Source organism: Emydura macquarii, unplaced genomic scaffold (assembly GCF_026122565.2).
Source record: "Emydura macquarii macquarii isolate MOO-44397 ecotype Brisbane River unplaced genomic scaffold, CSIRO-AGI_Emac_v2 contig_767, whole genome shotgun sequence".
Lineage (NCBI taxonomy): Eukaryota > Metazoa > Chordata > Testudines > Chelidae > Emydura > Emydura macquarii.
In genome coordinates this window covers 597,851-625,613 of record NW_027130904.1, presented here as the reverse complement: position 1 = coordinate 625,613, position 27,763 = coordinate 597,851, and the positions used below count along the sequence as shown (strand labels likewise).

The window sequence follows — 27,763 nt, the reverse complement described above, 5'->3', positions numbered from 1 at the left end:
TGACTGCTGTTGATACTCTCCCTCCCCACCAGGTGTCTGGGTTTTTCACTTAGAAAATCTGGCCCCCTTCATCCTGGTGCAGTCATACAGAAGTGATTGTAATGCAATTGTGACATGGGCTTTTTTAGTTGAAGTGTTTCTGCTTATGGTCCAGGGTAACTTTGGCAGTGTTGAGATGTGCCGGTATGACCCACTACAAGACAATACTGGCGAGGTGGTGGCTGTGAAAAAGTTACAACACAGCACAGAAGAGCACCTACGAGACTTTGAAAGGGAAATTGAAATCCTTAAATCCCTGCAGCACGATAACATTGTTAAGTACAAGGGAGTGTGCTACAGTGCCGGTATGTAGAGCATTTAATATGCCTTCCTTACTCACACTTGTTATTAATCAAAACAAAGCCAGAACTCATTACATGTTTTCATATTGTTGGAATACATTTCCTGGTTTTATCAGAGCTTTTATAGCTGACATAACAAAAGAGTCATTGTCCATCATACAGCACTTCATTCTGCCAAATAGACATGATTTCATCTAGTTCATCTATTGCAATTATAGACAAATATTCTCTGATAGCTTTTTTAAAAGTAAAAATTGTAACTATTTGCAGTTGTAAAATACAGACAAAAGTCTATGTAGAAAGCCATCAATAGTTTAATAAAAATGCAGCAGAACCTGTATATTTCTTGAACTTTTTGTTTTTGAGTCACTGCTGCGTTTCAGCAGAATGGAAATCACCACTTCATGGATTTCCTCTATGAGAGGAAAATAGCCAGGGAACATTTTAGAAGCTTTAAAGTCAAGGAGTGAAATCCTGGCTCTGTTGCAGTCAATGGGAGTTTTGCCATTCACATCGGTGGCATCAGCCATGGTCTTTGCTTTAAAAAGCCTTGTTTTCGAACCAAAATGAAGCTTTTCAAGCTGTTAACATTGCTGACTAACTTGATGGCAGCTACCATCTTTACCTGTGTAACTAGATGGAATGTCAAAAACCTAATTTCTGTTTTGTGTTGGGGATACTAGTTAAAGCATGAATCAAATATAACTTTGGACAGAGTAATAATCTCTTGCTTTAGGAGTGAACATTTCCACTTTCACATTTATTTTAAGTAAATATCTTGGCTGTGGCTCTGCACTTAGCTTTCAGCAGTAGCATATTATAAATACACAAATGTACACTTCTGTTAATGCGGTGGGTATAAGTAGATAAACACACTTTGCTGGTCAGGCTAAAGGAAAATTACTCTGTATTCACTGATTCATTGTTTAATTAAAAATGTTTGGAGTTAAAGAAAAGTTTAAATGCATTTCTGTAATTTTTTTTGTCACATTACAGTGCTGTAACAATTGTATTTATTTTAGGCAAATGAAAATGTGGAAGAAGATTGAAATCAGTATTTATAAAGGCAAAGAAAAGCGGGACTAAATTGCAGCGTAATGTTTCACTCATTTCTCTAATCAAAATCAAGATTAGTTGGAATTGAGTCCATTTGCTCTCTCAGAACATTGGAGTAATATTTTTTCCTGGAGGTCTACAGACTTTGAACAGTTTTGTTGAGCTTGTCTGTAGCTGCTTATCCTACCCTGCAAAGAGGTCTTTGACCTCTTATTTCTTGAGAGAAACTGATTAGTAATCTTTTTCTAAAAGATGATAGTGTAATGATAGCCTGCTGTGCTCAGGAAGGAATTTTTCTCCCCTTCTACAACACTACGTACAATTGGGTAGATATATTATTAGTGTTGAGATTTGTTTATCTTCTGAAGCAATGGATATTGCCTGATGCGGGAGGCAAGATAGCGTACTCCATGAACAAATGAACTGATCCAGTATGGCGCGCTCAGTTTGTGAACTACGGAGGGCATTAATATTTGTTCCGTGATCCAGGCACAATATTTGATTCACCGTTCACCTGTAACTGTGAATTCCACAGGTTGAATATGCTGTGTGATGTAGTGTTTCATTTTAGTCTGTTTGTACTGGCCGTTAATTTCAGAATTGACATATTATGAGACAAAGTAAAACGAAAACTGATCAACTTTCATTATGCTCTTTCATTAGAAAATAGTTGGAGAAAAATGTTCTGCTGCAGAACCTCTTAAAAAGGGCCTAAATCTGTTGCATTGTCAGTTTTTCAGGCTTAGCAGAATTTATTGCGGAATCTTGTGCTGTTTAAAGTATGCTTTAGATAAGGCACTTGAGTATTTCTGGTTATAAAATTACTGGTAAGCTAATAGAGAATTCTCTTTAGCTCCTATGTCTGTTTCATAGAATCATCTAGTCCAACCCCCTACTTAAAGTAGGCCATAATTCCTCATATGGAGTCATTAGTTTGATCTAGGTTGAATGTATCTGTTTGTATATTTATTTACTATACTGGAAAAGTGTCAAGCTATGAGAATTTGAGGCTTGAGTGAAAGAGGATGTATAGGTATGAGTACAAGACAACGTGAACAAACCACACAAAATCCATGTGTTTTGCTCAGTTCATTGTGCACTCTGATCATGTTGCCACTGTAAAATAAAACATTTGTCAGATTTTAGAAGTCCTTTCTCTTAAGACCTTCTATACACTGGGAAAATACATGGTGTTAAGTAATGTGATTTTTAAATGTGTAGACAGGGACAAGTATGTGTTTGTTAATTAACTCTTTCCTATTGACTTGACTTCATTTCAGCATGAATGCAGGAGTACGCTCATGCATTGTCCATTGCAAAATTGAAGCTTTATTTGCTGTGTGGATGAGACCCTTAAGCGTACCTATGTAATTGGATTGTCACTCCTACTTCTTTCCAGCTCTATGGGGTGTCTTGCCCTATGTGCTTACTGGTGGCACTCTGTATGACCTCCCCCCATTGTATTACTTACTGAGACATTGTGGCATGACTCCAATTTTCTCAAGATGCACTGATATAAACAGGGCTGGGCATTGTGATAGGTATGAACATGCAAACATATCTGACACATAACCATGCTGTGTTCTGCTCTGTGGACATAGTTCAACTTGTGTTTATTGTAACTAGGTCAGAGTAGGGTGTCATGACCTGGTTACAAAACCATGGTGGTACATATAGTGCAGATCAGGCCAAAGTTAAAACTGCAAAACAATCGGTCTTACTTTGATGCAGAATAAGAATGTGGTGTGGTACAGGCTATGTAAGACTGTTCTAGTCACTACACATGTTCTGATTAAGCAAAAATATTAGAGCCTTCAGGGTAACATATTTAAATACTTGCAGCACTGTTTGCAAGTAAATTTATTTGTAGATACTTATAATTATTTATAATTCATAATCTTGCATAGAGAAATGACAAAAATCTAAGCTTATATTTTGTATTATTTTAAAAGGTCGTAGAAATCTGAGATTAATTATGGAATATTTACCTTTTGGAAGTTTACGAGACTATCTCCAGAAACACAAGGAGAGGCTGGATCACAAGAAACTTCTGCAGTATACATATCAGATATGCAAGGTAAGAAAACATTCTGATGCTGTTAACAATGTACATACCTGCAGTCTGTTCAGTGCTTCCCTTTAGAGAATGTTTATTGTTCTATTGATTATAAATGCCTGAATCGCAAATGAGTGTTTGTTTTCATTGTCAACACTGGTTCACCATTTGTGAGCAGGACAGAGTAACTAGATGTCCTACTTCTCATAGAGTGACTCCACTTCTCAGGCTAAGTCTACACTGACGGTGGCAAACTCGCCGCCGTCAGATCGATTTCTCTGGATCGACTGAGCGGTCAGTGAAGACCTACTCAGTCTATTCAGAAATCGACATATTAAGACCACCTTCTCAAGTGGCGTAGTGCAGTGAAGACGGCACGCAGAAGAGAACCACAGAAGTCAACGGGAGTTATGCAAGTTTTTTGTGTAGCTTGCGTAACTCCGGTCGACTGCCACCAAATCTCGGAGGTAAGTATAGACAGGGCCTCAGAAAACTAATCTCCTTTTTGCTTGTTCTAAAGTGAGTTGATTAAATGTACTCAGAGATGTTGAAGTTATGCGCTCATTGTGTGAAAGTAAAGCATTCTGCAGTACATGCCAGTACACTTCTTAGTTGATAAAGATCTGAGCAGCAGCAAAGGCACTGAAGTTTGTCTGTCTGCTGACTCACATAGACAGCTCATCACTTCCACTTAGTTTGTGTTGGAAGCCAGAAGGGCAAGAAGCTTTTATTATTTTTTTTAAAAAAAGCTTAGATTAGATGAAGCTGATGACACCTAGGTATTCTTTCTATTTAGTGTGGGCTAGCAGATTTTTCAAGATCTAGCTACTCAGTAGTACCATTACCATAACCTATATTAAAACGATCAGATTTTATATTTACACAATGTTAGCTTTCTACTGGATGCCTCTGCACAAAGAGCCAAGAAGCACGTGCTGTGTTTTCATGTGATCCAGGCACGGAAGCCAGAAGCCTGCTAGAAATACACAAAATTGCAATATTTTTATTGCTTGTCTTATTGCTTGGCATTGATGTAATATTAATCAGGAAATCCTGAGAACCAAATAGGCATCCAACATTTTGGGTGTGCTCATCTGGTCTCCTTCATGATGCGGGTTATGCATAACGTAGCTTCCCCACATATTTTGTTCAGCACAGGAGAAACTGTAGATGTTTCAAAATATCCAGAATTTTTCTGAAAAATTCAGAAATTTTCATTAAATATTTTAAAATTCCTTCTCCTTTCTTTTTTTTAAAAAAACTTTATTTTATCTTATTTTATTTTGGCCAAAGGCTAAAGAAATTCAATCTTTTCCACTTGTAAATGGAACAAAGCCTTAAAGTTGCATAAGAATTGTAGTTTATGTAAATATTCTAATTTATGCATCCAGGTTCTTCTGTGACTAGTACTCTGCCGCCTGTTGTACTCCTGCAGATTTAACTATGTTTTATTCTCACCTGCAGGATTTGTTGTACCTTTGCATTTTCCCATCCAGTAACAGGGAAATGTTGTAGAATCCCATCTGGTGGTACAAGTCCAAAGTTTTGTCAGCCTGTCCTAGTCTGAAGAGCCATTTTAAGAAGGAAAAGGCTTTAAGGTTGTTCAAAAGACTATTTGAAATCATACCTTTTGAGAGTTTTTTTTTTTGTTGCAGCTACTTTGCTTGATAAATACGCTCAGCTCTGAACTCTTCTAAGACACTAAGTAGTAACTGTTTGAGCTAGTGTAACATACTAGGGCTATGAAATATGGGATATGAAGACTTCTCCCACCTTCCTCTTCTTAACCCCTCTTTTCTTCCTCTCTTTTCTCTCATTTATTTGCTCCACATTTCTTCCCATTGATTTTTTTAAAGAAGACTTTTTAAAAGTCTTTTCTTCCCCCTTCAGTTATTTAAATTTTAATTCCATGCCCCTTTTTTAATCTTTTCTCTCACATCAGTATTTTAACCTATGTTTTGTTGCTCCCTTGCCATCTCTTCTGTCCCTCTTTTTTTCTCCTTCCCATTGTTTCCTAAACCTCATGGTTTGTAGCTGATACTTTGCAAGTCCCCTGCTATGAAAATCATTATTCCCAGAGGCTGTAAGTAATGAGGATGCTTCTATAGATGTCAGTTAGTGCAGCAGGAGCCTGTTGTATGGTGGCAAAGTGCAGGAATGTGTGTGCAGTTCTGCAAAGTGTTGGGATGTAGAGGATCAGGGAGGGGACTGGCCTGGGTGAGCTTCCTTCCTCTGGATCTCACTTTGGGAAGTTCTTGATACATTTTTGCTCTCTCCTGAACTAGCTTTGGAACCATTTTTCCTTTTTGTTTTAAAGTTTGAATAATTTTCATTTACACTTAAATTTAATTTAAACTGTTCAAGAGCCCACACTGAACAAGCAACAAATGGTGTACACAATAACATTGCAACCCAAACTGGCCTTTTGGGCCCTGCAAAGCCCTGCTGTGAGCCCCTTGGATATGGGGCAACTAGAAATGTCAAGGGGACCCTCAGCTTTCCTTAAAAAATAAAAAACAACAGCAAAAAAGACCCCATAAACAAGTAAATTGCTAGCCCGTTCTCTTGTGGAGATAGCTTTGCAAATATAACTGATATAAACCAATTATTAGGGTTGGAAAGAACAAGCGCTTGGGCTCCAGGCTCCTATTCTGCAGCAGGAGATTGGTGTGACCTACAGATTCACCCACCCACACAGGCTTTTTATGTAAAATGAGAAGATAAACTTTGGGCATGTATCTCAGAGAATTCTCTCTAACCCTTCCTCAATTCTTCCTCAATTTGGTCATTGGTATGATGGTGGATATTTGGGGACTGGGGAATAGTAGCAAAAATTATTTTTAAGCCCTGAGCAGGCTGCATGAAAAAACTGGCACTGATTGCAGGACGGTGTTGAGACAGGAGCCACAGAAATCTTATTTTACCACTTCTGTCTTCTAATTAGCAAAAAGACTGCAGCTAATCACTGTAGGTAAAGTTACTGTTCAGGGGTGAGATTTTTATACCTGATGGTTTTTATTTATACATCTCTTTTTTTGGTCTAAAAGTGTATTCCATCGAGAGATCCAAGAAATTATTTAATTGTTTTAAAATGTTAGTCTGCGATTTTCAAAACTACTTCTCCTTAACGTTTTTTGTTTATCACCTGCTGAAATTTTAATGGATTTATATAATGCTGGATCTTATCACTTAGGATATCTTTTTCAAGACACGTTCTGGCTTGAGGGACGCTAAAAGACAGTGAAGGCATTGGATTCAATTTCCATTTCCATTTGAAGGTTTAGAGGTAGAGGAGGATTGCATTTCCATTTACAGTGTCTGAAACGTAGGGAAATAGTTCCAAAGATGGTATTCAGAAACAATACCAGTTTCCCAGTCCAGTGGCCTGACTGAGGAATCAGGACAGCCATGGAAGAAGCCTGGATCTGAGTGATGTCCAATCTTGTGATGGAAATCAGGCATGTCACGGACGGAGCACATATGGATTTGAGGGGGAAAGTGCCAGATGTAACGTTGTTGTTAACATGCCATCCATTCACCTGGCAGCAGAGATGATACTGGCACACAATGGTGCCATCTAGTGGTATAAAGAAAACGAGGAAAAATCTGTTAAAAAAGATTGACAGAAGTGTGGGGTGGAGGCAGGTGGAGGAACGCTAAGGGAAAACATGTGACCTGCTGCCTCTGAGGTGCTCATCCTAAAAACATTATTCCGCTAGCATGATTTTTAGTCATACAGGTAAAGGCCAGAAGGGACCACCAGAATCAGCTACTCTGATCTCCTGTATATCACAGGCCACCAGCATACTAAACCTGACAATCAAAATATTACAGCCCGCAAGGCCATTATGTGTCACAGGCAGAGAGGCCCCTGTAATGGCAGGGAAAATTTTTATGCCAAGAAGTTTGGTCAGTAGCAAAAATTTCTATGAGCAACACCTGCTGGTTTTTATATGCATTGAAAGAAAGAATTCTTAGTCATTAAACAGATTATTTGCTTAATGTTTCCTCATTGTTATACATAGGAATTGGTCTGCTTCTAAAACACTCCATGCTCTAGTGACTGCTCCCCACCATGAATAACTGCACAAACAGGATTTTCTCCTTAGTTACTATAGAAAACTATAGTTAGTTCCCCCCCATAGATGTAGTTTGACTTCTGTATTTGGGAGGGCAGCTCCTGTCAGGCCAATGGGGCTGCGCGCGTGTGTGTGTGTGTGTGTGTGTGTGTGTGTGTGTGTGTGTATGGGGGGTAATTACATGCCTGTCTGATGCTTGCAGTTTGGGAGGCAATGCCCCCTCACCCCCCTAATCTATGCCCCTGTTCCCCCTCTCATATTTCAGCAATGGCAAAAGGAATAGCCACCATAGCCAAAATTTTGGCTTGCTCCTGTAGTATTTTTGACATCTGGGGAGCAGCAACAGTAAAAAGCGTGTCTTATTCAAGGCAGCATTTGTCATAGGTTGCCCCTATTCAGAGTATGAGAGGGAATGTTTGTGATGGTAAGTGCTGGTGCGGGTGTGAGAAAGATCACAAAGGTGAATAGTTATGGGGATCAAGGAGGATGATAAAATCGAGCTGGATAGAACAAGCAAAGGAGAGAAGGGGAAGCAGAGCCTAGAATGAACATCCTAGTGATTAAAACTGGCAATTGAACAGGGCTGGCCTGTTGGTTGGCATTTTGTGTTATCATAAAAGAAACTTAGCCTGGCTTTCATTCTCCCTGGCCTAATGGCTGGAGGTCTGCCAAGACAGCATCTTTGGCAACAGAGAGGGAGATACAGGAGCTGTCCTAAATAAGCTAGGAGTAGTGTTGATGGGCTAAGAGGAGGGTCCAATCCAGTTCCCCTCGGTAAGGAAGTTTACTGCACCTTGAAGCATTAAGAAAACTCTCTCCAAAAAAGATAGGCATTCAGACAAAATGCTTGCTATCTTTCCTGTATTTGGTTTAAACACTCTGAACCAAATTCACCACTGCGATAGTCAAATATGACTGTATTTAAGTTGATGAAATGACAGACACCTATGCCAGTGCTAAATTTGACCCTTTATCTTTATTGAGTTTTAATGTAATTATTTAATTTGTGTTATTATCTTTACACTTAGGGCATGGAGTATCTGGGCACAAAAAGATACATTCATCGGGATCTAGCAACGAGGAACATCTTAGTGGAGAATGAGAACAGAGTTAAAATTGGGGACTTTGGACTGACAAAAGTCCTGCCACAAGACAAAGAATACTACAAAGTAAAAGAGCCTGGAGAAAGCCCTATATTTTGGTGAGTTTCCATTTGCTTCATGAAACAAGACTGGGTGTTTGTAGTGCACAGAGCTGAATGTTATTGCCCTGAAAGATGCTAATAATTTTGCTTGCTGTGGAGTCTCTAAAAGCCAAAGTCCATAGCTATGGCTCAGCATAAAAAGTAATGTACAGGATTTTAGTAACGGTATAGAAATCTGTAAATGTCTATATTTCCAAGCTGCTCTCATAAAGTTAATAATTGTCTATGTATTCTAGCTATTTTTTTAAAATTCCCTAATATTGATGAGCAAAGATGCTAAAAGAGTGAGAAGTTAAAAGAAATTTAAAGAATGTTCTCCATAGATACCTATCTCAATGGACTTTCCCTCCTGGATTTGTGCTTCTTGATTTAATCAGTTCTCACATGGCCTTAAAGTTTTCAGACTTTGAGGTACCTTTAGATTCACATCTGCTTCTCTAGTATCTTAAACAGCCTCTTGCATACCAAGGTCAGTGACTTCTGACCATATTCAGCAGAGTTTCTCCCTGAACAGTGAGAGTAGAAGGTAATGTTCATGTGAAGGATGAGTTTCCAGAGTAGATCCAAGTCATCGAGTTCTGTTGGCAGACTGCAACACCCTCCTCTTTGATAACACTTTTCTGTAATAATCAGATGCTTTTAAAAAAATAATCTAGAAGCAGAGTCTCATTTTAACTAGGAAAGGGAAAAGAGCAGAAGACTCTGTAATTTCCTTGGGACCATTCTGTGTGTATTTTAGTTTACTTGGGAAACATTAAGATACTATGGAAATGGGAACTAGAGGAAATCCTAAAATAGATGCATGTTTATGTGAAAGAGCTTAATTACTTGTCCTCTTGCGCAGAGTGCATGCTATTTGCATGAGCAGTACTTGTCAGCTTTAAGCACTCTAGAAGTGTTACACTGTAAGGATAGAGTTGAGAATATAGTGTTCAATTTATATAGATATTAGACTCTTGAGTACTGGGACAAGTGGACTTAAATGAGACTATAGTCAGCTGGCGTGAGCCAAAGCACAATGAAGTCAATGGAAAGACGCTCATTGACTTGAATGGGCTTTAGGTCAGGCCCTTCACATGTGAGGGTTTTTTGTTTTGTTCATCATTATTGCATAAGTAAGGCAATTCTGATAAACAGTTCTGAGTACAACACTGTAGAAACAAAAATCAGGAAGATCTAAATAATTTTTTAAAAAGTAAAAAGAGCATAGATACCAGTGATAGTCATCTGACGAAATGCCAAGGTTTTAATGTCTATAAACATGTAATAAACCTAAGACATGTCATGAGTAGATTTTCTTATCAAATTAAAATGTCTTAATCCTAAGCAAGAGAAAGGATACAACTTTGATGCAGAATAATGACCCTTTTTTCCTTCCCTATTAACTTGTTGATTTTTCCCATGACTTTTTGATACAGGTATGCTCCAGAATCACTGACAGAGAGCAAGTTTTCTGTGGCCTCTGATGTGTGGAGCTTTGGTGTGGTCCTGTATGAACTTTTCACATATATTGAAAAGAGCAAAAGCCCTCCAGCGGTCAGTGCATAGTTACATGTTTCTGGAGTTCCTTCTCTCTTGAGCTTAATGAAAGATTTAGATCATATGTAGATCTAACTCTATAGTTCTTTACTGTTCCTTTTATGCTGAAAACTGAATTTTTGTAGTGCAGCATGCAGTTATAGGATAAAATATACTGAAAACCACTAGTACCAAGGCATAAAATTGGGGACAAGAAATTATCTGACATCTGTAAGGGCCCTAGCCATGCTAAGGTTCATAACTGGTATGAAACCATTTTAATATACTTGAATGTCAGACTTCTTCTTAGAAGCTTAGAAGCTTATGTCCATTCCATTGTAGGTGTGTACATGCCTCTGTGCACGGTTACCGGAACTTTTTTCCCCTTAGTAGACCCCGTAGGGCTGGCTTCAGCGCCCCCTGGAGCCCCGTGCACATGTTGCAGTATATGAGGCACTGCCGACCCTATGCCCCCTCAGTTCATTCTTTCCGCCTGTGGCTGGAACTGCTTCACCTTGCAAATCGCAAGTGCTCAATCCCCTTTGTTTCACTTAATCGTTTGTTGTTTGTCTTAGTTAGGTAGATTAGGACCTTAGTATTGTTAACAGTAGTAATTAGTCACTTAGGATAGTCCCGGCTGGGACTTTGCTGGGAGCGGGGCATGCCCTGGTCACCGGACTTCACTGTGTGCCTCCTATGGGAAGGCTTTCCCACTGAATGACCCCCCACGATGGCCGCCTGAAGTGCCTGGGGAAAGCTCATCGTAAGAACAAGTGTAACATTTGTAAGGCTTTCAGGCCTCGGACTCAAAAAGACAGAGAAAACCGCCTGAAAGCCTTACTCATGGAGGCAGCACTTAGAGCAGCCTCCGAGCCAATCCGTTCCGCCTCAGTACCGAGTGTGGCATCGGTGCAGAGTGCACCGTCAACACCAGCTCTGCCTCGGCACTGGACTTCTTCACCTCCACAGAGAAAGAAGCAGCAGAAACAGCGCATGGACACTCCCTCGCCCGTCTAAGAAAGCAGGGTCAAGCACCGGATCGCACCGAAGCCGGACTGCGGAGACTTGGTCTCTGGAGCCTGTATCTTCAGCCAGGGAGCAATCCCTGACTTTTGGGAGTGGGGGGCGTCTCTGCACCTTCTGGTGCCGTCGACACCAGAGGCTTTTCAGGCGGCAAGGGCCTTGTTGGCCTTGCCCATGCCGCCCCCACCCCAACCTCCGCCCAGAGAGAAGGGACCAGTGTCACAGGGGAAGCCCGCATTGGGACCCCTTGAGTGGCTGAGGCAATCCCTAGTACGGGAAGAAAGATCTCTGGCAAGCGAGTCGCCCCAGGTGGAGGAATCATCACAGTGCTGCTCCCCTAGAAGTCACTCCAGATCACGGTCACCGGAGCACCCCACATCAACGGGACAGGAAATGAGGTCGCCCTCCCGACGCCAGTCACAATCTCCAGCACTGGGAGAAAGTTCGTCCCAGAAGGCAGCGCCTGTCTGGGTCGCCTGCAGGAGACCAATCCTCGGAGGGAACTTGGCACCGTTCCCACTCCCCAGCACCGAAGAGTTCACCCACACCGAGATGGTGCAGAACCTGGTTGCTGGAGACTGACTCAGCACCGAGAGAGAAGTGGCACCGCAAGCCATTGGTGCCCAGACGACGTTGCAGCTCACAGTCGGAGCATGATTCCACATGTCGGCACTGGTCGTCATCGACACCGAGAGTCCGCTCTCCAGAGTGACAGAGCATCCACAGATCAGGTCATTATTCCCTCTCAGCTCGGTACTGTGCAGTGGGAGCCTCCAAGGTAGCCCCACTGTGGTCATCTGATAGTGACTCGGCATCCTCCCAGGAGTATGGTCACCGGGCAAGGGGTTGCCACCACCCACCACGCCCCTCCAAGCCTCCTCTTTTTCCCCAGATGAGGCAGTCTCCCAGGGACATGCCGCACCCCTGGATGATTTTAGGGCACTCCAAGAGCCACTCAAAAGAGTGACTTCCAACTTGGGGTTGGAAGTGGAGGAGCTGAAAGAGGTGTCAGACAGTTTGTTTAACATCCTGGCAGCAATCGCCCAGCCCGTCTAGCCCTCCCTGTGCATGAAGGGGTTTTAAAAATAGTGAAGGCCCTGTGGCAGACCCCTTCATCGGTGGCCCTGATATCTAAGGTGACTGAGAGAAAATATTATGTCCCAGTCAAGAGATTCGAGTACCTGTTTACCCACCCCTCTCCCAGGACCTTGGTGGTGGATGCATCCAACCAGAGGGATAGGCAGGGGCAGCCTGGTTCCACACCAAAAAACAAGGACAACAAGAAATTGGACCCGTTAGGGAGAGAGGTTTATTCCACAGCAAGCCTGCAGTTTAGAATTGCCAGTCATCAGGCTCTCCGGGGGAGATACAGTTTCAACCTCTGGGACTCGCTAAAGTGCTTTGCAGATGCTCTGCCTCGGTACCAGACACTGGACTTCAACACCACCATGGAGGAGGGTATCACGGTGGCTAGAGAAGAGTTGCAGGCGTCCTTAGACGCAGCTGATTCAGCATGCAGAGCCATTGCCTCCATCATCTGCATAGAATCATAGAATATTAGAGTTGGAAGGGACCTCAGGAGGTCATCTAGTCCACGCCCCTGCTCAAAGCAGGACTAACCTCAGCTAAATCATCCCAGCCAAGGTTTTGTCAAGCCGCAGCTTAAAAACCTCTCAAGATGGAGATTCCACCACCTCCCTAGGTAACCCATTCCAGTGTTTCACCACCCTCTTAGTGAAAAACTTTTTCCTAATGTCCAACCTAGATTTCCCCCACTGCAACTTGAGACCATTGCTCCTTGTTCTATCATCTATTACCACTAAGAACAGCCTACCTCCATCCTCCCTGGAACCCCTTTTCAGGTAGTTAAAGGCTGCTATGAAATCCCCCCTCATTCTTCTCTTTTCCAAACTAAACAAGCCTAGTTCCCTCAGACTCTCCTCATAAGTCTTGTGCTCCATCCCCATAATCATTTTTGTTGCCCTCCACTGGACTTTCTCCAACTTCTCCTCATTCTTTTTGTAGTGGGGGGCTCAAAACTGGACACAATACTCCAAATGCGGCCTCACCAATGCCGAATAGAGGGAAATAATCACTTCCCTCGATCTGCTGGCAATGCTTCTACTAATGCAGCCCAATATGCCATTAGCCTTCTTGGCAACCAAGGCACACTGCTGACTTATATCCAGCTTCTTATCCAGTGTAACCCCCAGGTCCTTTTCTGCAGAACTGCTGCCTAGCTCGTCAGTCCCCAGTCTGTAGCTGTGCATGGGATTCGTCCGTCCTAAGTGCAGGACTCTGCACTTGTCCTTGTTGAACCTCATCAGATTTCTTTTGGCCCAATCCACCAATTTGTTTAGGTCCTTCTGTATCCTGTCCCTACCTTCCAGGGTATCTACCACTCCCCCTAGCGTAGTGTCATCTGCAAACTTGCTGAGGGTGCAATCTACCCCATCCTCCAGATCATTAATGAAGATGTTGAACAAAACGGGCCCCAGGACTGACCCGACCCCTGGGGCACTCCGCTTGTGACCGGCTGCCAGCTAGACATGGAGCCATTGAGCCCAATGATCTAGCCAGTTCTCTATCCATTTTATAGTCCATTCATCCAGCCCATACTTCTTTAACTTGCTGATAAGAATACTGTGGGAGACTGTATCAAAAGCTTTGCTAAAGTCAAGGTATATCACGTCCACTGCTTTCCCCACATCCACAGAGTTGGTGACCTCTTCATAGAAGGCAATGAGGTTGGTCGGGCATGACTTGCCTTTGGTGAATCCATGTTGACTGTTCCTGATCACCTTCCTCTCTTCCAAGTGCCTTAAAATGAATTCCTTGAGGACCTGCTCCATGATTTTTCCAGGGATTGAGGTGAGGCTGACCGGTCTGTAGTTCCCTGGATCCTCTTCCCTTTCTTGAAAATTGGCACTATATTTGCCTTTTTCCAATCATCAGGGACCTCCCCCAATTGCCACAAGCTTTCAAAGATAATAGCCAATGGCTCTGAAATCACATCAGCCAATCTCCCTTAGCACCCTCGGATGCATTGCATCTGGCCTCATGGAATTGTGTATGTCCAATCTTTCTAAATAGTCCTGAACCTGTTCCTTCAGCACTGAGGGATGTTTACCCCTTCCCCATTCTGTGCCACCCAGTGCAGTAGTAGTAGTAGTCTGTTTGCAACCATTTCTGAGACCCTTCTTAGCTACAGCATCACACTGGGAGTTCGTGTTCCATTGGTTACCTATCATATGACCCTTAAGTGTTTCTCAGAGTCACTGTTTTCCATGATACAGTACCTTATCTTATAAATATGACCTGTAGTCTTTGTTACTAGATGGTATGACCTTACATTTGGTTGTATTAAAATACATGGTGTTCACATGAGTCCACCTTACCAAGAAATCCAGGTTGGATGTATAATTGTCCCCATCATCATTTACCAGTCTCCCAATATTTGTGTCATCTACAAATTTTACCAGCAATAATTTTGTTTTCTTTCAGATCATCCATAAAGAGATTAAATAGCAGTGGGCTGAGCACAGATCCCTACAGGATCCCACTTACAATTAATTTTTACAGTCTATCAGTTAACCAGCTTTTAATCCCTTACAAAATCAATATAGCCTATATATATATTTTTTTATCAGACCATCATGCACAACTAAGCCAAATGCCTTACAGAAGACAGTTTATTACATCAACACGGTTACATTTCTCAACCAAATGTGATTTCATCAAAAAATTATGTCAGATGTGTTTGACAGTACCTATTTTCCATAAAACCATGTTGATTGGCATTAATTATGCTACCGTCCTTTAAATTCTTTACTTATAGTTTCCCATGCCAGTCTTTCCATGATTTTGCTTGGGATTGATTTCAAGCTAACTAGCCTATAATGACCTTAGTCATTCTGTTTTACCCTATTTAAATATTAGCATGACATTAGCCATTTTCCAGTCCTCTGGAACATCTCCAGTGTTTCAAGATTTGTTAAAAATCAACATTAATGCTTCAGAGAGCTCCTCAGCCAAATCTTTTAATATTCTTCAGTGCATGCTATTTTTAAATTTTAAAATGTTTAACTTTAAATAGTTGCTGTTTAATATCCTCCCTACTTACTGATGGAATAAAAAGTATTTCATTATCACTCTAATATATGAAGACATCATCCTGGTTCTTTCTGAATACATTATTGAATATTTCTGCCTTACCTGCATCATAATTACTACCTTTATCTAGTATCACACTTAGTCCATTGCTATGATTTTACTTGTTCCTGATATATTTAAAGATTTTCTTCATAGTGTCCTTAACTCTATTGGTCATAGATTATTTTTTTTAATTCTCTTCAAAGTGTTACAATGTGTATAATTATTCTTTTCCATGAATAAAAGTTGACTTTGTGTTTCAGGAATTCATGCGCATGATTGGTAATGATAAACAAGGGCAGATGATTGTATTTCATTTGATAGAACTTTTGAAAAACAATGGACGACTGCCGAGACCAGATGGATGTCCTGATGAGGTATTACAATTAATTTTTTTGTCTTAATGTTGGATCAGCCAAGGTGAATAGGTGGTAATTATAAGCTGAGTGTTCTGTGATGTATGGGTTATTGAAGCAACATCAATTACACAAACTGCATAGTCAAATGCAATAAAACATGGTGCTGCTATTGCATGGTAGTTACAAGATCAGATAGAAGGGTATTATCAAACATTCAGCTCCTGCTTCTTAGTATGGCAATCCGTCAATAACCTAGAGGTGAAAATGTTGCTGAATATCTCTAGATAGGTTACCTCTGACCTATTGCAATAGGTGCACAGGCAGATCTGAGTTCAGAATTGCAAATTTAATAAGATCCTTGGGATATTAACAGGTGATTCAATCTATTAATATTTCTGGCTGGCATTTTATAATATTAAATGAAAAAACTGTATTAATGCAACCTTCAAACTGAAGAGTTTAAATCGCAAAAAGTCAAAAAATGCAGAAGTTATAGTGGTCAGTCACATTAACTTAGCTTCATTGCACATACTGTGTGGAATGGTAGAAATTTTACAACATAAATGGTAATAATACATTAAGTTACAGATTGTAACCTGAAAAATAAGAATAGATAATACTACATATTATTAGCATCCTAGTTAAGATTTCAACAGTATCATTAAACTTTGCTTTTTCTGACTCTTATGACTTTAACTATATAATCTTATTATTAAACATAGGGTTTTTTGCATTTAATTTCCAAATTTAAAAAAAAAAAGTGTGTTTTATACTTGGTTATATCTCTTCTCACAGCAAATTTAGGAATGCATAAACTCATTCAGGAGGAGTCTGGCCCAATTCTGCAAAGATTTACGTACTTGTTTAACTCTAAGTACATGAGTAGTCCCATGGGGGAGTAGTCAGTGGGACTCTGATTGTGTACGTAAAGTTAAAAATGTGCATTAGTCTTGGTAGGATCAGAGCCTTGTAATTGTGTTGGATTAAATAAATAAAATTAAATTAAATTAAAATAAATTAAAAATGAATGTGGCTTTTCTGGATTTGTGAGTATCTGTGAGTATAACTAGTTGTTTTTGCATGCAAACCCCTCATCTGAGCACACAAAATGGTGCCAGATGCCTTAGAAATATTCTAGTTATATATATATATTTTTAACTGCTTTTATTTTTTATAATCTTCCACCTGTTAAGCCAGGCTATCATAACTCAAACTGTTCAGGCCTCAGGGAAAGAAGAAGAAAAAACTCATTACATTTTTAGAACTTTCTCCAACTTCTCTCAAAAATAATGTCAACATTTCAAGATCAGATATTACATAACCTACCAAAGCAAGACACAAGTGCTTTTTCACAGTAAGAAACTGAATCTCTCCCATTTTGACCCCTGATGTATTACAGGCTATTAGGTCTTAAACCTTTCAGTGGCCCAGAGCTTATTTTGTGAGCCTCAAGCCAATGTAATTTTGGAATTAATTTCTCATTTTGGAGAGAGTAAGAAACACTTTTCTGGCAGGTAGCATTTGCGTTGGTTTTTATTCATTTGTTTTTGTTTTTGAAAGAGGCTTGGATACTAGGAATAGTCCTGGTGAAACTGGATTCGTCAGCAAAGAGCAAGTGAGAAAGTCAAAGGTGGTCTCCTATGGACATCACCACCAAATATTCGGACGTGGTGATGTGTGTTCAATAGAAACCTCTTAGAGCAAATTCATCTTTTTCCATAGAACAAATTCAGTATATGTACAGGTTCACTAGAACTGAAGTAACAGTTTGCATATTGAGATGCACTGAAACATCACGCATTAAATTAACTATAAGAGGGTTCCAGTGTATCTTTATTAATAGAACAGAATGTTCAAAGTTTTATAGTGCTGGGACAGAGCATAATTCAGAAATACTATCTCTGTAAGTCTGGTCTTTGGTCAGTCTTATAAAGTATTTGGCACTTTTAATATTTTTAGAAACATTCATTTTTTTCAACTCTTTTGGGAAATGGGTGCAGGGTGCTTCAAGGATCTACCCAATCATTTTCCCACAAATGCAAAGCCCTGCTATTATAACAACCCCTTTGGTAGAGCAAAGCTAGATGCCGTCACTCACTGCTTCCGCTTATATCAACCAAAGAAGGTGGTTAGTGAGACATGAGTTTAGGAGCTGAGTATTCTGTCTCTGTAGCACTGTGACCCCCAATTGCTAGAAGCAAAAGACTAACTCAGATCCCTTACCTGGCAACTACTACACTGACGGACCAGCTCAAAGGGTTTAAAACTAGTTGAAGTTTCTATGTATGTAATACTAATTCTTCTTTGAGTAGTGTCCCTCTGGGTGCTCCACTTCAGATGCACGTGCATTCCACACACCTTTGATCATAGATTTACCTTATCGTGTCTGTTTGGCCCACACATGCACTGCTGATATCCTTATGCCCCGCACCGAAGCTGTATCAGGCTGCATGGGTGAACCACCCTTGGTTGAGCAGGAATGACCTCTTCTGGAGATGCTGCTTAGCATTGTGAGTGCCTTAGCTGGTTGCTGAGTTCGTTCTACTTGGTTTAATTTAGGTAGTGGGGGGATTAGTAGTAGTAGTTGGTTACTGGTGGTTGAAATATTGCTTTATTTTCTCTGGCGAAATCCTCCCTATGATGGCATGCCCAGTTCACTGAGGTTTAAATGTTACCTCACATGTAGAGAGGCTATCCCAGTCAGCAACAGACACTCTAAGTGTGTTCGTAGTCTGGGAGAGTTGCACATCCCACAGAAGCGTCACTTCTGTTTAGCCCTCAAGTGCAAGGCACAGAAGAACTGGAAAATCAAGCTGTGGTTCTTAATGATGGAGCACTTTTTTCGCTCTGCTTTGGAGCAAGGCACTGATGGCCAGATACAACTTTACAAATTATGCAAAATTTGACTCCTTTATTCAACACCTTTCTTCAGACAAAGGAAACAATTTCAGGCTACTATTGCTGAGGGTCAGTTATTGGCCAGGACATCTCTTCAGATAGCTCTTGATGGTGCAGAATACTGCAGCCCACTACATCTCTATAGATGCATAGGGCATCCTGGCTAGAGTTGTCTGGTTTCCCCAGAGAAGTCCAGAATACAGTAGAGGATCTCTTGTTTGATGATCTGAAGTTGTTTTCAGAAAATACCAATGAGTCACTGCATATTCTTAAAGACTCTATGGCCACATTACATTCCTTAGGCATCTACACTTCTGCGAACAGAAAAAAAAAAATTAAGTAGATTGCACACAGCCCAAAAATCCTGCTTGATGCAATTCTCTAGTTTTCAGAGACCAATGGAGTCTCCTAGAGAGATACATAGGATCAAGAGAAAAAGATCCTCTAACCAAACTGACACAAATTAGCAGCAAGCTTCATCTTTGAAGTGTCAGTTTTAACTGGGTGGTCCTGGGTTTGGAGCCTGTCAGCTATAACAGTTAGCCCACCTCCCCCATTTGGGGACAGATTCTCCCATTTCCGACAAGCATGGGCGTGTATCACCTTGGACAAATGGGTGCTGGAAATAATATCAGGCTGCACCAACCATTTTTACCTACCTCCCTCCTCCTTGGTCTCCTTCCATCTCCCGGGACCCATCTCACAAGTTCCTACTAAGACAGGAGATAAACTCTCTTCTTCATTTAGGAGCGATAGAGCCAGTCCCTACTCAGCACAGGAGAAGGGGCTGTAACTCAAGGAACTTCCGGATGCCAAATTAAAATGGAGGGTTGAGAACAATCTTAGATCTAGAACTCCTAAATAAATTTGTGAGGTCTTGAAAGTTCCAGAAGGTGACTCTGGCAGCTATCATTCCTTCTCTAGATTCAGGGGGATTGGTTTTTGGCTCTCAAGTTTCAAGATGCATACCGCAATGCACCCATCTCATAGAAGGTTCTGCATTTTTGTCATAGGCCAGGATCAATTTTGATACCATGTACTCCCAGTTGGTCTCTTCTTGGCTCAGAGAGTGTTTTAAAAGATTCTATTGGTGGTGGCTGCCTATGTGCGTTGTCAGGCAATCCTGGTATTCCTCTACGTCTACAATTGGTTGCTCGAGGGTCAGCCATACCAAAAAGTGTTTTTCACCACATGAAAAGCTCTTTTTCTGTTCTTGAACTTGAGTCTTCAATTGAACATGGGAAAATCTGCACTGACTCCCATTCAGAACATAACATTTATAGGGGACATCTCTGGATTACTTGACATCCAGGGCCTTCCTTCCTATGAACAGATTCATGACATTATCAAACCATGTCAGAATTATTGAAGGGAGCCCCCAGACTTCAGTCAGAAACTGTCTTCCATTTCTAGGTTGCATGGCAGCTTGCACTTTGTGACAGAACATATGAGATTTGCTTTTTCCAAGGGTGGCTCAGATCACATTAGTTCACACAGCCTAGAACAGGTGTCAGTTCCTTAACAGGTCAAACACTCCCTATACAAATGAAAGGTTCATTGCAATGTAGGGGCAGAGGTCCCCTTCCTCCAACTGATGCCAGTGGTAACTGTAACCACAGATGTTTCTCTTTTAGGATGGGGGGCGCACTTGATGCTCTAACAGTACAGGGCAGATGGTCACTCCAAGAATCTGCCATACCATACCAATTTGTTGAAGCTCAGAGCAGTCAGAAATGCTTTCCTTAATTTTCTGTCTCTCGTCAGGCACAGGTCTGTCAGAGTCATGACAGATAACGTGGCCTGCATGTTCTGTATCAATTAGCAGGGAAGAGCGAGATCCTGTTCCCTTTGTGCTGAAGCAATAAGGTTATGGAACTGGTGCATAAACCATTGCATAAGAATTTCAGCAGTATGTCTTCTGGGTAGGCAAAATGTTACAGCCAATGCTCGCAGCAGGTGTTTTTCCCAAGGCTACGAATGAGAGATGGTTCCCAGGTTGTTCTTGGCATTTTTCAGTCTTGGGGATTTCCAGAAGTGGACCTCTTTGCCACAGCTACAAACAAAAAATGCCATCTGTTCTGTTCAAGGATGGGTTTAGGTCACAATTTCTTGAGGGATGCCTTCCTCCTCAGTTGGATGAAGACACTGTTTTATGTGTTTCCCCCGACCTCATCACTTTGAGAATCCGAGAACAAAATCAGATAGGACAAGACCAGAGTTGTCCTGACATAATCAAGGTAGGCATTGTTTCCTTACCTCCTTTTGCCTAGCTTTTTGTCCAATGATACATCTTCTAATCACTCCTCAGCTCCTCCCTCAGGACACCAGTCGACTGCTGCATCCCAATCTGCGATTTTCTATCTCTAGATGTGGCGCCTTGATGGTTCATGGTGTTAAATCAATTTGTTCTGCAGAGGTACAACAGATGTTATTAAAAAGTAGGAAAGATTCTACCAGAAATGCTTACGTTCAAAAGTGGAGAAGATTTAGTCACTGGTGTGAATTCCAGAATGCTGTCCCCGAATCTGCTTTGCTTCCGCTTGTTCTGGAATACCTGCTGCACCTAAAGACAGACAACTATCACTTAGTTCTCTCAAAGTTCATTTGGCTGTCTTAACAGCTTTTCTTAGTACTATAGAAGGGTTCTCACTGGTTGCTCATCCTACAACCATAAGGGTCATGAAAGGTCTGGGTAATCCCTCCAGTGTGGGACCTTAATTTGGTTCTTAGAAGTCTCATGAAATCTCCTTTTGAACCAATGGTGACCTGCTTCTTATTGAATTTGTCCATGAAAACAGCCATCTTAGTGTCTATTACAACTGCCCACAGAATCGGTGAGATTGGGGCCTTAATGGCAGACCCTCCTTTTACAGTATTCTACAAGGGCAAAGTTTCCTTATTGCCAATACCCCAGGTTTCTTTCTTAAGTGTCTTCTGCGTTTCATTTGAATCAGATCATTTACCTATCCGTTTTCTTTCCAATACTACACAGTTCCAACATGGAGACTGCCTTCCATACTTTGGATGTCAGGAGGGTGTTAGCTTTCTATCTAGATAGGACTAAATCATTTTATAAATCCCCTAGACTGTTGATTTCATTTGCAAACGGATCTAAAGGACTGCCCTTTCTACCCAGAGACTATCAAAATGGATTTCAAAGTGTATTATAGCTTGTTACAGGCCTGCCAGCATTCCACCCCCAGAAGCGTGTCAGCTCTCTCAACGAGTTCACAGTCTACATCTATGACTCTACTTTAAAATGTACCTGTATCTGAGATATGCAGAACTGCTACATGATCTTCGGTACATTCCCTCTCCAGGCACTGAGCCTTAGTCAGTGTTTCTAGAGCTGATGCTGCAGTTGGTAATGCAGTTCTTTCCTCTGTGCTGGACTCTGTTCTGAAGCCCACTCCTGTTTATGGAGATACTGCTTGAGAGTCACCTGAAGTGGGGCACCCATAGGGACACTATTTGAAGAAGACAGACAGGTTACTCACCCTGTGCTGTAACTGTAGTTCTTCAAGATTATGTCCCTATGGGTGCTCAACTTACCCGCTCTGCTTCGGAGTTTCCTTCTGAGACTCAGCCATGGAGAAAGAACGGAGGGTGGTTTGCTTGTGTGACCTGATATAGTCTTGGTTCAAGGTACAAGGGTATCAGCAGTGTATGTGCGGGCCAGACGGACACTGCCAATGAAAATCTCTGATCAAAGGCCTGTGGGGTGCATGCACACCTGAAGTGGAGCATTCATAAGATGGCACATCTTTAAGAACTACAGTTACTGCACAGGGTGAGTAACCTTTCTTTTTCTGATCTCTTCCCCAGATTTATGTCATCATGGCAGAATGCTGGAACAATAACATAAGTCAGCGTCCTTCCTTTAGGGAGCTTGCTCTGCGAGTGGATCAGATAAGGGACAACATGGGTGGATAAGAGAACTTAAATTCATTCAGAGGACATATTGGAACACAGAACAAAGTCTGTCCTTTGGATTGCAGTGGATTATATACATAATCTATTTTTGCTGTGGGCAAAATGTGTGAAAATATCCTGTCAGAACCTGCAAACTGTGAGGAATTCTTTCCATTTTCTTCATCAGGATACATTTGCTACTACAAGGACACAACAATGATATACTTTAATGGAAAGGGGATTATTTTTCTAAACAGTGCACCTAATATGTGGTCAGTCAGTATCACCAGTATTTGCCTTACGTGGCAATGCAAAAAAAAAAAGTGACTTACCACTTTGGTGAGATTTTTAGGGAGATGAAAAGACTGAATGCATTTCCTTGCCAAGATGAAGATGCAGAAAATATATTTTAGTGTTTTCACACTGAATGTATAGCAACTTGGCATCCTGTGTAGTGTGTTGCACAAGGGCTTGTGCTTTATTAATATAGTTTTATAATTTTTCATTGTCAATGCAGAATTGGCTTCTCCGTAGAACAAACTGAAGGAGGTTAGATAATTTACTAAGCAACTTTCAATGTGCCTGTTTGAGTCCATTATTAGCCAGCAATACATGCAAAGGTATATGTTAGGCTGTTGTGTGATGTATTGTAAAGGGAACAAATATTTAGATTTTTTTTGTACAGCAACTCCCCCCCCCCCCCCCCCAAAATTAAATTTTGAAATGGACAAGCATAAAAACAGCACAATTTATTTTCCTACTTTCCTCCCATGTATCTGTTGCAGAAGCGTGGGTTCTCGCCACATTTTATAAAGATACAGGCAGCAAGTGGAATTGAAGCTGCTCCAGATAAAGCAGTGATGTCAGTGGGCCATTTGAGAATTAAAATGCTAAACACATTATTAACCTTCTTACATGCTGCTCTTTTGTCTTTCTGATTTTGTAACCTTCATGCAAGAATGAATTTAACTATAAATAAGGATTCTGCTTTGGGGATTGAACTAAAAATAGAAAAACACCCTATCCTCCTGATATTCGGCCCCCAAATCCACAATTCAGGGTTATGGTTAACAATGCCCTGTGCCCTACCCCCAAAAAGGAGTTTACAACAAAATTCCCAGCCATCTTACCAGGACTGTTTGCTGATGAAGTTGTACCATCCCATCTCATATTTCCTTCCTCTGGTAAAACCCCAAGGTTTCAGAGAAAGAAATACCAGTGAGATTTCCCATGCAGAAATTCCTCCCCATCTGTCGGAGATTTGGGAACCAAGATTTGCCACCTCGCAAACAAACCCAGATCCACCCCCAAAACTCTGGGGGATCTTCAGGAGGCCAGAGCTACCTGCACAAGTCCCTGTATATTTATCTTGGTTCTGTGCTTCCAGTAGTTCTGGCCTCAGTCCCTGTAACATAAGTCTATCAAGGATCTTTACAGAAAAAATAAATACAGCTCCAGGCTCAAATACCCTTTCTGGGGGACCCATGCACTCCTTCACCCAGTCCACTGCTCCATTGCAGACCCTCAGAGGAGGGGTATACTGAGGTTAACTGGGGCCCCCTTCCATGTGGGGGTGGAAGACCTGTGGATGGAGGTCTCCGACATACATATTTCTTGGGGACATGATTCCTGTTGTCTCTATCTGTAAGTCAATGAATGTGGTGTTTTCTAATTCAAGCCATATGATCCTGCTTGTTTTCTTAAAATACAGTAATTTGTAAACTAAATTTGACTCTAACTTTCCTTGTTAGATTGGTTGTTCACCTTTGCTGAGAAAAGCTCTCTTTAGGGGCACCACAACTCAGTGTTTGTTCTTAGCTCCAGATTTCTAGTCAAGTGGAATGTTCATTTTTAACTAAATTGACAGCAAATCAGTGACACAGGAAAACTATTCACAAACATTAATGGGCATAATAGTGCTGTCATAATGTAAATTGTGATAATAATGAAGATTTGTTTTTAAAAAGTACCTCAATGCTAACAATGCTCACCCAGTATTCAGATTAGCTCAGTGCCAGTATGAGAATGTTTTCTGCCACTATGGGACACTCTCTTGCAGGTCTTACTCAGACAAGTCTCACGCTGACCAAAAACAGGGAGGCTTTGCCAAGGATAAGAAGTGCAGGATCAGGCCTTCTATTCTGGACATTGCATTTTACCAATCATTTATGCTTCTGTTGCCACAAAGTTTGAAACAGTTAAAGCATTTATAAAAAAGTAACTTCATCGTGTTTCAAGTGCTTTTTTCAAATCAATACCTGTTGCATTTCTGTTACATTGTTTTGGGCTTAACTTTGAAATAAGTTGTACATAAGATGTCTTTGCATTTGTAGAGTCTTAGCTGTGTGTGGTGAGTTTTGTAGGGGTTTTGTTTCATTTGTTTTGGTTTTTTTGGTAACCGAACAAAATATTCTAGCTTTACAAGCATTAAACAGCATTATTGTTGGGATAACAAATGCAGAACTCTAAAATTGCAGTGTGTGACACTCAATAACCAGTAGGAGTAGGATCCATGAAAGTATATAAGCACCTAAACCCCAGACTTGGGTGCCCAAGTCCCTGTTTTGGCTCCACTGCAATTCAAAAAAACTCCTGCCAAACCCTGTAGGTACATGAACTTATTTGATGCCTAAGTTTTTCAAAGTAAAAGTTCCCTAGGCATCTATGTTTCTTCCTTTGGGTGTGTGCTGCCTCATTCTAGGCATCCAGACTCCTGTCCCCTACCTAAGACCCAGAGTGATTCACTAACCAGGGAAAGACAGGCATTCAGACACCTAAGTTACATGTGGGGCCTGATCCAGTAAGTATGCACAGAGCCCACTTACCAGATCAAGTCCCATTTGAAATCTGAGGATTGGGCACCCACCTGAGAGGTCTTGAGTCCTGTCCCCCAGTTCTAACCACTGTCTCATTATTTATTAACAGTGTAACAACAGCTGCAACAGGAAAGTGTGAGGGAGCCTTATATCAGACTGTCCCATAGCCCAGTGATTTGCACACTCTTCTGGGGTGGGGGGTAGAAGACCCCTGTGCACATTTTTTCTCCTCTTCTGGCAGAGAGGGGGAAATTGAACCTGCGTCTCCCACACCCCAGGTGAGTGCTCTAACACAGAAAGTTACAGTGGGCTGCCTGCCATCACCAGCATCACCATTTTCTGTGGAGTGAGGCAGGTGCCTAACTGACTCCCTCAAGAAACACCTTAGGCACCTAAGCCATCTAACTTCAGGCAGCAGGTTCCTGTTTGTAGATCATAACACAGACGTAAGTGCCTGCCGCAACATGGATTTACATGCATATCTCCATGAGAGGGTGGGGCAGGACTTAGCGCACACATCTCTAGCTAGCATCTACTTCTGGCTAGCGAAGGTGGCCCCCTGCTGGTGTGGTTTTTGTGGATTGCAGTCTGAGGCCACCAATCTCTCCCCCATTTGATTGTATAGGTGCCTAATTCTGCTTGGTAGATCACAGTGTTGTTCCTGTAATTTTCTAGGCACCTAAAAGTTAGGAGCTGACACTCCGTGTTGCAACATCTAAGTCCCTTTGTTGATCCCACCCTAGGTTTCCAATATTTAATAGACACACAATATAGCTTGTTTATGTAAAAATCTCAGGGAAGTTTGTGTAATGCAGTGAAGAGATCTTCCATACTGTTATTGTTTTCAAGTGAATAAAAAGCCCTTTGATTGTTCTAGTATAGTATGACTGATTTCATACGCTGTATGATTTCATAAGTTTAATGTTAGAACTTAGAAGAGTTTTGAAGTTCTGGTTTCTATTAAAAACATCTTTTTAAAAGCATCTGTTTTTTTACTTTTTTATATTCCATTTTAATTTTTAGAGAAAAGCTACAATTTTGCATCAAAATGTTTTGTTCTGTTGGGCAGGGACAAATTATTGATTGTAAAAATTATGTCTATATTAAAGGCTTGATCCTGCAAGTTATTTAGCATCCCTAGAGCCAAGTAAAATTATTAGGAGTTAACAGTGCTTGGCACCTTCAGGAGTTATTCAACACCTTGCGAGATTGAGAACCCATGGACAAAAAAGGTATTTGGACAAAAAAAAGTCTTTTCACAAATATAACTGTTCTGTTGGTTTTAAAGAGGAAACAAATGCAGTGACTTTGCTAGACTTGTTAATGCCAAATGTAGTAACCTTTAAAATCAATGCACTTCAGAAATTAGTTCCTATTGGTTACAGTAGCTCTGTATATATTCTTGTATTTTCTTTTACATTATACGTCTTTGCATTAACAGATAAGCCATAATTATTTTACTTTCCTCAGTTGGCATTCACTTTGTCACATTTTCTTGTTATTTATAATGCTGTGATTTGTTGTGAAAAAGTGCTCTGTCCTACCCGTACATGACTGCTGCTATAAGTAAAGTGAAATTTTTATTACAGCTACTGCTTTTCAGATTTTTATATTTAAAGAAAAATCATTTTAATATAAATGAATTATATATTGTAAAGTCTTTACAAACACAAATGTGTTTTTATTTCCAAATTTAATAGTGGTCTGTGGTTCACTAATTGTGAATATATTTAGCTTCAAAATTCATTCTTAAACATATTCAAAAGTTGCAACAGTCATGTAATAAGCAACAGGAATGAGTTTCCATAAAGCTATGACCTAACCAGAAAAGAGGGAAATTAGCAGCTAATGAGTTTGGACAAATCACAGTATCTAAGAAACGCTTCCATAGTTTTCAGACACCAATTACTGTATATCCCTATTAATATTGTACCAACATATTTCAAAAAGTATTAAAATGATTTTTAAAAAATCAAAGTTTTGTCTAATTTTTACATACAGTTTTATAACAATCTTCCACCAATCACTCTGATAGCAGTAGGGGAAAATAGAAAGTACCGCTAAGTATTTATATGAGCCAATATGACTTTTGCATAAAGAAGTCAGGCTATGATAATGTGTAAAGGAGAAAAAATATGTAAAGTTTGCCTGAGAGCAGGATCAGAGACATGGGATAATGTTTGGCAATCAAAATTAGATGTTAAAGTATTGAGAAGGAGTGTGCGTGATGACAGAGGAAAAAGAGAGATTGGAGGCTCCTATCTCAGATGGCTGAGGAGAATATTATGCATTTCATGGAAGACCAAACAAATGTGAGATTAAGGGAGCAAACAGAGCAGGACATGCTAG

The 27,763-nt window shown here is 40.8% G+C and overlaps 1 protein-coding gene across 3 annotated transcripts in view; it reads left to right on the top strand.

Moving 5' to 3' along the window:
* JAK2 (Janus kinase 2) overlaps positions 1–27,534 on the top strand; it is a 153,759-nt gene extending 126,225 nt beyond the window's left edge. For all 3 annotated transcript variants that reach the window (XM_067543052.1, XM_067543049.1, XM_067543051.1), the window contains exons 19-24: positions 155–344; positions 3,350–3,474; positions 8,561–8,733; positions 10,155–10,272; positions 15,693–15,806; positions 22,512–27,534. In XM_067543052.1, coding sequence (XP_067399153.1) covers positions 155–344; positions 3,350–3,474; positions 8,561–8,733; positions 10,155–10,272; positions 15,693–15,806; positions 22,512–22,619 — 828 coding nt within the window. In that variant the 3' untranslated portion in view covers positions 22,620–27,534. The remainder of the gene's footprint in view (positions 1–154; positions 345–3,349; positions 3,475–8,560; positions 8,734–10,154; positions 10,273–15,692; positions 15,807–22,511) is intronic.
* Positions 27,535–27,763: the final 229 nt, after the last annotated feature.